Source organism: Coccomyxa subellipsoidea (assembly GCF_000258705.1).
Source record: "Coccomyxa subellipsoidea C-169, whole genome shotgun sequence".
In the NCBI taxonomy this organism is placed as follows: Eukaryota; Viridiplantae; Chlorophyta; class Trebouxiophyceae; family Coccomyxaceae; genus Coccomyxa; species Coccomyxa subellipsoidea.
The window spans coordinates 1,447,090-1,458,062 of record NW_005178031.1 but is presented as its reverse complement, the minus strand read 5'-3'; the positions used below and the strand labels follow the sequence as shown (position 1 = coordinate 1,458,062).

Genomic DNA, 10,973 nt, shown 5'->3' with positions numbered 1-10,973 from the left:
ATTTATGATGTTCTCCAAGAATTTAGACTTGGAGACACCGTAGTCAAATACAAGAAGACCTAATGCATTCTCATTCTCAGATCACGTCCATCAGCACTGCAGGACTTCGCAACAATCAAATAGCGAATTACATTTCTCTCCTGACAATTCCAATGAAACAATCTTGCGAGGTTATACTATAGAAATTTGGATGACAGCATTTTGGTCTGAAATGTGTGTTTTACAAACTGTAACTGCCGTGAACAGAGGTGACTGCACCTGTTCCTAATCTGAGCGATCGATGCCTGTCGAATACCAGCCCTCTAGATGGTACACGAGAGTACGCTGCCCAATATACTTGCAACAGAGGTCTCTGCAGTAGGTACCCCGCACTGAACAACACCAAGCTTCCAAGGAAAAGCGCCACAATCTTATTGCGCTGCATCTAGGATAATGCGTCCATGTGCAGGCAGCCTTTATTATTGCATGATAAGCGTCAAATCTATAGGATACGACGCCTAACATTGCAATCCTGGGTTGCGAGCAAGTCCAAGAAACTCACGTGGCCACCACGTGGCCCCCCAGGGGTAATATATGACTAACATCCATTAATCCAAATTTGAATATTGATTTGAGCCATTTTAAAATTTGTTCTTCCTGTTTCACATTTAGGAACAGATCATCTTGACTTGACACCTCATCTGAAGCACAGTACAACAGCACAGAGCCTGCAGAATGCTCATGACGGATACTCGTTGAAGAACGTCCTTTGGCATGCGCCGGTAGATGCTGATGATCTGATGCTTGCTGATTACTGCTCCCAAGCTTTTGATGGCTTCATTCAACTGGGAGAGGGTCATGTAGGCGCTTCCCGAAGGCTCACTATCGTCCTCCTGGAATGCTCCAGAGTTGCCTGCATGCGCACTGTACTTCAGAAATGCTGTTGTTACATGCACAGCACATAAGAGAATGCGAAGATTCTGCAACCCATATCTCAGCCCAAATATCAGCATATTCACATTATGATCATGCAAATCATATATATAAGGATGCACCTGCTCTTTGGACTGCTGCTGCAAGAGCGCGGAGAGCTTGATCAGCATCGGCCATGACATATAAATGCCGATTGTTTTCCATGTACTGGAAGGTGAACTCATCTGCATCTAATAGCTCAAAGTTGCGCTGCAAGATCGGCACAGTTGCTCCCACGTGCAGATCAACATCTGTTATGAGCCTGCGCAGATGTGAAGTGCATGCGTCGATCTGCTCTCCTACTCCTCAGCGGACAGGGTCCCAGGAGTGAAATTGCATGGATCAAATTCAGCTGCAACTGGCAGGCCAGGGAAGAATGTGCAACGATGGCTGTTTGTGCACGTACTTATCTGAGCCAGGATGAGTCACTGGGCGTCTCTCAAGATACTTGCCACCCACCACACCGCTGTTCTTCAGTGGGGGCTCGAAGATTGCCAGCGTGTCATCCGCCATGAAGAATGACAACACAAAGCGCCGTTCCCTGTTGCATGACAATTGTCTCAAGCTGTTGTTGAGATATTGTGCATGGTCAGATACGCTCTGAAGGTGCAGGGACTCATGGGCCCCCTATCTTTGTGTTATCAGATGCGCACAGGAAACCAAGGCAGGTGGAAAGTTGGGAATATTTACCCGTCAGTAGGGCTCAAGCGAGACTTAGGAGCCCCTGCTTGTTCAACGAGGTGGCACACAAACCGCAGCACAGCCTTGTCTTTGTTCATGAGCTTGTAGAAGTCCTTGCGAGGGGGCCTGGGTATCTGCATGGGTACCACACAGTTTCAGTATGCGTCCGACCTGTGTCATCACAGCAGTGACCCACATCTGGAACTGTGCAGCTACAGTGCATGCATCTCTCAATGGGGCATTACATATCGTGCTGGTGCAAGAAATGAAGTGGCCTTGGAGCATCACCAGGCTGGTGCAGTTCTGTGCAGAGTCTTCCAGCGAGCCGAAGCCATTGTACTCAGGCAGCTGCTTGGCAGGTGCTGCATCCACGGGCTCCGTGACATCAACAGCACACAGCTCCTCATCGCTGCTTCCCATGTTTTCCTGTCACAGAGCCAAATCAGGTCTAGGATAGACCGTCTAAAGCCAATTTCAGTGCATTTGGCATCCAATCTTCTCTATGCAAGGTGCTCTCTGCATGAAGAAAAGAAACACGTGATGACTCACCTTGAGCCATTTGCGTGTGAAGTCATCGCAGTCATGGATGAAGAACAGGCGTCCGTACACGGCAATGCAGGTACCCATGCGCAGATCTGAGGGTCCGTAACACATGGCACGGTCCGGGGCGAAGCCAGGCTTTGGAGCCTCTCCGTTCTGCATGAGGATGTACAATCACTTGGCCAGACAGGATATTCACGTGTTACAGGTGTCTAGCTTTATTCTCGAGAGACATCTATTCACGAGCACCAGTCCCTGCTATCATAGATCAAAGCAAGTGCCAAATAAATTCATCGATTCTGCGCACCATGGGAAGAAGAGCGCGTCTAAGGAAGACAGGGAATGGATCGCGGCCTGAGTTTCTGTCGAGGCTCTCCAGGATCTCGCAGGTGCCGTCCTCCACAAAGTAATGCAGCTTGTAGGGCCTTCTGTCCCCGTACAGGCTAGCTCGATCGTCCCAGATTATATAAAAGCGCAAGACCTGTACAGACCCACATGATTGAGCCAAAGTATTCAAACCTGTTGCGGTTGCATGCCCGTGAACTTGAATGCGTGAAGGCAAAATTATACTTCATACCTTGTTGGCATCCTCCAGAAACCTCAAAGACCCCTTGCTGCCTGACTTGGTCCCTCCCAATGCTGCCGTCCTGCCAGCATGACCTGCACAAGAAGAGCCAAGAATATTTGTCCTCAATTATGTATCCCCAGTCACCTCTCAAGGGAACGCAGCTCATTGAGGCAAGGAAGCCGACGTCCTGCTGCCCGAATCCTGTCATGCGAGTCTTGCTGGTAACATGCAGTGTTGCATTATTTATACCTGTGCTGTGCAAGGAAGCAAGCTTGGTGTCGTATGGCGACTCGGGGTAGGACTGATCTGGGGCCATGCTGATGCCCAATCTTTCCAGGTAGCACCGAGTGTGTGCATCAATGCCAATGATGTAGAACGTCCGTCCATACATGATGACCTCGGCCCCAACAGCAAGGTCCCTTGGTTTGTACGCACTGCCGTCCGGTTTGAGAATGTGGTGCCGCTTCATAAACTTCCCCTGCAACAACACAGCACAGTCACTAATATTGATACCCAGTAGCAAGAATGGGAATGAGCACTGGCTTCAGAGCGGCTCATTGACAGTACCTGTAGGATGCCACTGTTCTCCTGCTTGGGCTCTGTCACTTCCAAGGTGTCATCTTCGAGGTAGTACAAGATGGTGATGCGGCGGATGCGATACTGCTCCTGAGCGCTCTCTGTCACTGACTCCTTGAAGTATGCAAACCATCGGAGCACCTGGCAACCCCACCGCAGGAGTTTTTCCAGATTGCTTCTTGATAGGCCTCTTACTGCTCTGCAAAAGAGGTGCACTGTACAGGTTGTGCAGATGTCTTCAATATCATCAACAGGGGAAGCACACACCTTGCGATCATACTCCACCCATTTTGGCAATTTGCTTGCTGCATCATGAGAGACTGGCGATGCTGTGACCTCTTTGCCAGCACTTGAATAGTCCACTGGCATCTCTGGAGGATATGAGTCAACATTTTCATTGCTGTGCGTCAGGAGAGCTCTGACTGCATATCCCTTCTCGTAGGTCAGTGTCTGCTGCTTGTGATGGAACTCACCGTAGGGCACCTGTGGCAGTAAAAAATCAAGAAATTTGAAGCTACCATTAATTTTTGTAAAACCCAACATCTGGTTGTATATCACATATATTTTAAGTAGCTGTTGTACCGTAGTGCCCGTGTAACCGGGAAGGATTGGAAAGTCTGAAGCTACACCCATCGTCCCGATCGAAAGGATCACACTGGAGGGTCTGAGTCTATCGCGGGACAATTTGCCCTGTGTCCATTTGTGGTGGGTGCTATCTCCATAGTCTCGGAAATTCTTTTCTTGGAAATCCCCGCTGGCACAGCATGCACAGCACAGATCCAGGCCTTCTTTCTTCGTTCTCTTTCACTGTACTCACATCTAATGGACAATCTATTGTAGTGTGTAGTCGATCCTGAACACACTTGATTTGAAAACAACTGTCCTTTGCTGTAATCATGAGTTTGCATAGATCCTTTCACAACAATCCCAAGGACGTTATGCCGACACTAGCTTTCAGCTCGTAAATACAACAAAGAGTGAAACCAATGTGTTCAATGACCTGCCTTGCTGATTCGAGCTCTTCGAAGAGCTGTGTCAGAGCGTCTTCAGGTGCAGACAATACCTGCCAGCTCTGACTGAAAAGCGAGCAGACAGTAATGTGTTCGTGTCCAGACAATTATACATGCAATTCTTTGCTCAACAAGGCTTAAATTGACTGTGGTATTGCAGGGCAGAGCACTTCTACGGCAGTTTCGATGGCTACAGAGAGTGACTCCATGCTGGCAGAAGTTTTTCACTGTGGACAGTGCCAGCTGGATCTGTCGCACATGGAATTTCCCCAGCGTGTTGCACACATGAAGAAATGTAGGTCTGACATCCAGCAATGAAAGGAATGTATGCTTGGAGGACGTCTACTCATTTCAGGCTCGAGGCTTGAATATTGATATTCTCCTCATGTTGGATGCAGGCTCTGCAACTTCTCAAAGGAGCTCAGAAGAGCAGGTCGTCCTGCCAATCGAATTGCAGGAGTCCCTCCGTTTCGGACGAGCGTTTACGGGCGCTGCTGATGCTCCTGTCATGGCTTCTCCTTCAGGTAGAGACCAGCGTACACATTTTGGCTTCTCGGAGTTCTTACTGGGAAATGTTAATACTATACTCTCAGTTTATACTGCCTGCAGGGAGGGCCCCTCTGCAGCCGCTGACACCAGCCCCTCGCACTGTACGCGAGTGGCTCAAGGCTCTGGGCATGGGTGGCTTTGCTGATGCTTTCGAGAAGGTGAGGGGCGTCCGTTCTCAATACTAGTCCCACCATCAATGCTCTGTTTTGAGTGACAAACAACTGGCCTGCAGTTGCATTTGTTGATCTGTCATTCGACTACCGCAGGAAGAAGTGGACATGCGAGCACTTCCGCTGCTGTCCGATGACGATCTCATCTACTTGGGAGCGACAAGCAGCGCTCAGCGCAAGACGCTGCTCGCTGCTGCCAAGGAGCTGACGCAGCAGCCCACGGTGACTGCGCTCCCACAGGTCTGCAATGTGCAACAGGCTGAGGGGCCAGCTGCACCACAGGGCTGCCAAAACGACGCAAAGAGTCTCAACAGAGTCTTCCTGCAGCCTGAGCAAAGGCCGCATGGCAAGCAGCATGACCAGGGCAGCCGCAGCAATGGTCTCCAAAAGAATGTGGCTTTGAAGCAAAGCAGACAGAGCAGAGCTAGCAGGGCCTTCAACAGTGTGGCCTCTGTATCTGCTCGCAAGCAGCCCTCCTCCAAGAGCACAGTCAAGAAGCAGGATGCACTGCCAGGTGCTGCTCCTGGGCAGCGCATGCCAAAAGCTGCGCCAGGGGATGCAGCTGACAGCTCAAAAGGACAGCCCGGTTCAGCCAAGCAACAGGAAGCGGCACAGCCCGAGGACACCATCGTGCCAGACAGCGATGAGGACTCTGACTTTGCAGACGACAGGCCCGCGCCCAGGCGTGCACTGGTCAGGAAGAAAGCAAAGACCTCAGAAGGGCCTGCTAGCAACGGGCCTATATCTGGAGGGGGCCGAAGCCAGCCCCAGGCACCAGTTGCAGAGCCAGCAATAGCACAACCATCATCGATAGAGGAGGAGCGAGATCAGCTGGAGCGTGCACTGGCGCTGTCCCTGTCCGCCCGAGGGGAGACAGGCTCACACAGCAGCCAGCCTTCATCGCTTTCTAGCAGTGACCGGGTAGGCGCAGCGCAGCCCGCGTCGAGCATGCAGCCGCCCGGCTACTTCTCGGGCGCCCTGGGCAGGGTGCTGGCTGCCCGGAACAGCCGAGGCCGCGTGTCACAGAACCGCAGCTACAGCCGGCAGACAGAGCAGCGCCTGTTGGAAGCCCTGTATCCTCCTGGCAGCGACACGAGGGCTGGCAGTCGTGGCTCATCTGAGGTGTCGCGAGATGAGCGGGGAGGAGCAGCGAATCAGGCAGGCTGGTCGTCAGATGAGGACGAGGATCAGGATAATTGCAAGAGGGGACGCGCAGGAGACGGCACTTCTCTCTCAGTCGGTGCGTTTCCACTTTCATGCATGTGAACATGCTCTCCTTATTTTGCACACAGTGCTCTATGTATGACGTACAGGATGCACATGTTCTTGAGGGATGGGTGTTGCATGTGAGCAGGGCTCCTTTCCAAGAGCAGCATTGGCAGAACCGGGGTCGTCGAAAGGGTGCCCACAGAGAGGTCAATGTGGGCGCTCGCGGGGCATTCAGGTGCAGCTGCAGTCTCAGCAGCATCGCTGCAGGAGCGCTTTGCTGCCAGGAAAGCTGCTGATCTGGCCCAGCAAGCAGCGCTTGCTGCATTGAAATCGGAGTGCCAGACGAGAGATGTGCGCAGAACAAACTCATGCAAAACAGATGAGGTGGGAGATGTCAGTGATGCACAACTGCAAAAGTTAGCAGTGGATGGTGCTTCTACATCGTGCTCTGTATCCCGCCTGCAGCAGAGCTGTTTACAGTCCAGCAGACAGGGCACTGTTGCCAGTCAAGCAGCCATGCGGGTGGAGGCGCTCAGAGAGGAGCTTGTTGCAGCAGAGGCCACTGTGTTGGAGCTCAAAGGATACTTGGCTGAAGCAGAAGTTGACTTGCAGCAAGAACAGCAACAAACAAATAAAACTGCTCTATTATTATTACAACAAGGTCGGCGAACTCATAGCCAGAGGCCATAGGGCATACACGCAGAGCGTCTGCAGCCAGTTCCGCGGGGCCTACAAAAGTCTGCAGCCTGTCAATCATGTCATTCACTCAACACTATTGTAAGCAATACTGAAAGCTACAATCTTCAGTGAAGTTCTTGTGAATACAGCAACATTCTTTGCGACCTCGAGACGGCAATCAGCACATGCATGCCGCTCACAACACTCAATCATTGTAGCGTCCCTGGCTCTGAATGACATGGCTGGCCAGGTCAGTACACTTCTGCAGGATCCTGACATGCCAAACAGAAGCACACTTAGCATTGCAAATAATCCTAGCATCCTGAGGCACGACATGTGAAGGCTGCACAACACTGAGAACTTCCTGGACCACGGCAAGCGCACCTCTTATAAGAGGTCCTCCAGGCCACTGCTAACTGCCTACATTCGCCCTCAACTGTCTGGGACTCTAGCAACACTATGTCCTCATCACATGTAGTCGGCAGATCCTGAAGCAGGGCTGTTGCAACACATCACACGATGTCAATGAAGAAGCGAGTATTCTCTTCTTCAGGCACAGCGCTGGAGCACTTTGTGCGCAGACATCGTGTGAGGCGCCTTACTCTGACAAATGGCCTTCAGAATTGTGAAAGCCTGGACTTCGCTAGGGCCACTGATAGGCTTCCCTTCAGCCGCCAGATAAGAATGTTGCCTGCGTAGTGAGCATAATACTGAGGATCTTGAAGGTATTCACTCCATCATGAGATGCAGCAACCTGAGTCTGCCAAGGTTGAAAGGCTCTGGAGTGGAACAAGGGAGCAGTGGTTGTGTACGTGCAGCCGAGTTGCGATGCAGCCCAAGTGCGCAGATTTCTCAGCAGCTCCCAAGAGGGCATCCCACTGTGCTGCAGGCAGCATGCCTTTGGAGGAACAGCCCCCCGCAACCCCTCAGGCAGCATCCTGACTGGCAGCTGTGCTGTGTCATAGGGGTTGTCCTCCAACACAAAGCCATAATGCTCTGCATGCCCAACAGTGTATATCACACCCCTTTCTTTCTACTTTGAAATAAGTGGGCTGATGCCAAATTACATGCCGACTGAAAAGACATTCATAAGTCAAATTTCTTCACTGTCTTTCTTATGGCTGCAGCGCACCTTGTAGCTCCAGGTTTGTATGAGCATCATAGCTTAGAAAAACTTGTTCCCCCGCTTTGTACCTGCTTGACCGGCAAGCCAGTCTCAGGTCTGGGATACTTCCACCGATATAGTCAAAAGGGAGCAGACAACAAACAACAGCGTGCTTCACCTAGTCTGAGCATACAGCCGATACTCTCGTGTCCCCACATCAAACTGACCACTGCCAGAGGATCCATGATCATTCTGTGCCTCTGCCGGAACCTGAGCCCCTCCTGGAATCCCTGCACAGTGTCATCAACCTTCATCTTGCTGCCCCTCCTGGGAACAAGAGCGTTAACTGCAGTAGAATTACTCGGTGACCAAGAGCAACTCAGATGGCTCTTTATAGTGTACTGAAGCCCCCACCTAGGTCTGGTGTGGCAGCGGCAGGGGGCGAGCGGTGGTTGTGCAGGTCCCCAAAGGGCATCAGCGCGCCAGCTGCATCATCCGGCAGATACATGGTGCGCGAGGCCACAGTTGCTGTAGCCCATCGCCAGGCACCAAGCGTCTTGAATTTCACTGGCAATCCTGCTTGGAAAATATACATTAGACTTCACACCTTGAAGAAATCCAACATGCTGCCTTAGGGTGCTTTGATTGCCACGTCTGAGCACAACAAGAAGAAGAAATAAGAGGTGGTTGGAGTGACTGGCAAAGAAGGGGTTACCGAGAGCATTGAGGAGCGGCTTGACTGAGGTGTGGTCAGACCTTAGAGCCTCTACCACAGAGCTTGCTATGTCCATCGCATACTCCACCTGTGTAGATAAAAATTGTGGAATTTATCTGTTCTCCCAACAACAAATCTAATTAGCAAATGCCAGTCTCTGATGCTGCGGCAGACCTGTAGTTCCCGGATGTCCTCTGGCGAGAAGTAGGACAGGCATGTGTACTGACGGGGAAGGGTTGCCAAGTAGGGTCTCCAGAAGGATTCCTGCCCTTTAGAAGCCTCATGCAGCAGGTGAGCTGCCAGTACCTGCCAGCACACATGAACGTCACAGCAAGGCTCTGTGTCCTGGACATGTGCTGTGGCTGCACTGGCCGGCATTGCAATGTGGTGTTCCTGTGCTCACCTGAGAGGATCCAATTGATTGTTTGTTCGTTGCCAAGAGCGCCTCTGCAAAGGCTCTGTCCTTCTTCGCACTGTGCGCTGACAGAAGCAGTCGCTCTGGGACGGCCACAAGCAGGGTGCCTGCGCGGGTGTGAGTGACTGTAAATTGATTGATGGTTTCAATTATCGCGAATTTAATTTCAGTAACCAGGAGGATCAGGCACAAAATCAATTGTGGTGACGATGGGCACGGCCCACCTTCCTCAATATTAGCTTTCGCTATAACACCCCTGAAGCCTTCAGCCACAGCTCCTGGCTCGATATCAGCGATCAATGCGCCTCCTTTTTGCAGCCACTCAGCAAAATCAGCATCGAGCATCAGGCGTCATCACCATTGATCACAGTGATCACCGAGACTTGTTCTTGGTCAGGATCTGCATTACTAGACTTTCAGCATGCACTTCCAGATCATTGACGTCTTCGCAGATCAAGTGCACCTCAAGAGGACAAGCCTGAAGAAATCTTGCTGTCGGAACTCCGACACATCCGAGCGGGGGAACCCTGCTGAGCTTGGGAGGGGGGACCCCGCTGCTTTGACTGCACGTTAGCATAACGACGTCCCTCAACGGTCAGATTTCTTGCTGTTGATGGTACAGTAGCCGCTTGAAGCGATCATGGAAGAGCAGCCCACGTCTACAGGCGATCAATCCGACAGACCACCTGCACCGAACACAAAGGCAGGCAGGGCCCGCTTGTGGAGGGCACGACGAAAGAACGACTTGAGCGCTGAGCAGCTGGAGGACGCCAGAAAGAAAAACAGGTATCATGACTGAGGTACAGCAGATGATTCGTGCTTGTGCAATTTATGGGATTGTGAGATCAAGGTTCCCAAACGTCTTGCTCATCTATCGTTATTAATGCGCATCTTGTTCGGTGACCCTGCTTGGAGGATCCTCTCACAACGATCTCGCTGGAGTGCATTTTGATTTCATTAGAATCAGAGATCATTCGCCTTCAGGTGATCAGGCAGGGTTGCCAGGACTGCTAGACCACCCCTGCAGTACTCTCTGTACTAGGCATTCATGCTAAAGGGTCGCAGGGGATCATAACCAGGCCAAATGATGTTCGCTCTGCACTAGCACGCCATCTGATAGTAATAAATCGTTTGCTGATGGCAGAGATAGGCAGAAGCGGTTCCGTGACAGAAAGCGGGAGCAGAAGCGGGAGGCCAGGGGGCTATTCCCTTTTAGCGCGCAGCTAGCAGGCAAGGCACATCATATTTATTGCCAAGGACCCCCGAGCTGACTGTCCATGCGCATAGCATCCCGTGCTATTTGCAAGCCATGTGCACGGTGGTGCATGCTGGCACTTGTGACAACTTCTCATGACAATGAAGTGTCCTTAACTGCAGGTGCTGTTCCAGACCTGTTCAGCCTCACTTTCTCAGGGGAGCTGGCGGCGGGACACTCTGTCCTGGCTGCAGCCTGTTCTAGCGCAATGAGAGGCATGCCCCAGCAGGAAATACCCACAGTATCAGCAGCGCCGCCTGCAGCAGAGCCAGGAAGCAGCACTCAGGATGCAGCTCCTGCATCGAACGGTCCTGCAGACTTTGCAGCAGGGCTGCAGGCTGACAACGGAGTGCTCCCGCATGCAGCACTTGCGCAAGCAAGCAAGGCCGCTTTTGACAGCTCCCACAAGGTGAAGCTCCCTGTTCACCGCCAAATCTTCTCATTGCTGCCTAGTGCAGGTTTGCCCAAGCGTCTAGTCTGAGCTTGTAGTCCCAACGCTGGCTGTGCCTGCTGTGTACAGGTGGTTGAGGTGCCATTTCAAGAACCCCGCA

At 51.8% G+C, this 10,973-nt stretch overlaps 3 protein-coding genes across 3 annotated transcripts; 1 reads left to right on the top strand and 2 right to left on the bottom strand.

Annotated features, from left to right (window-relative positions):
• Positions 1 to 647: 647 nt before the first annotated feature.
• Positions 648 to 3,859, bottom strand: COCSUDRAFT_17258 (hypothetical protein; the record flags this gene model as incomplete). The annotated part of the gene is made up of 10 exons (XM_005646082.1): positions 648 to 892; positions 1,035 to 1,213; positions 1,358 to 1,492; positions 1,642 to 1,766; positions 1,921 to 2,058; positions 2,182 to 2,328; positions 2,480 to 2,691; positions 2,885 to 3,218; positions 3,308 to 3,457; positions 3,584 to 3,859. The coding sequence occupies 10 exons, from the start codon at positions 3,857 to 3,859 to the stop codon at positions 648 to 650; spliced, it is 1,941 nt and encodes a 646-aa protein (XP_005646139.1).
• A 653-nt stretch (positions 3,860 to 4,512) lies between these two features.
• COCSUDRAFT_56804 (hypothetical protein) lies at positions 4,513 to 7,897 on the top strand (the record flags this gene model as incomplete). The annotated part of the gene is made up of 6 exons (XM_005646081.1): positions 4,513 to 4,621; positions 4,936 to 5,033; positions 5,142 to 5,285; positions 5,517 to 6,285; positions 6,400 to 6,605; positions 7,751 to 7,897. 6 exons carry the CDS (start codon positions 4,513 to 4,515, stop codon positions 7,895 to 7,897), a joined length of 1,473 nt encoding a protein of 490 aa, XP_005646138.1.
• A 314-nt stretch (positions 7,898 to 8,211) lies between these two features.
• On the bottom strand, positions 8,212 to 9,512 carry COCSUDRAFT_56803 (SET domain-containing protein; the record flags this gene model as incomplete). Its single annotated transcript, XM_005646080.1, has 6 exons — positions 8,212 to 8,327; positions 8,452 to 8,565; positions 8,753 to 8,840; positions 8,927 to 9,058; positions 9,156 to 9,274; positions 9,392 to 9,512. 6 exons carry the CDS (start codon positions 9,510 to 9,512, stop codon positions 8,212 to 8,214), a joined length of 690 nt encoding a protein of 229 aa, XP_005646137.1.
• Positions 9,513 to 10,973: the final 1,461 nt, after the last annotated feature.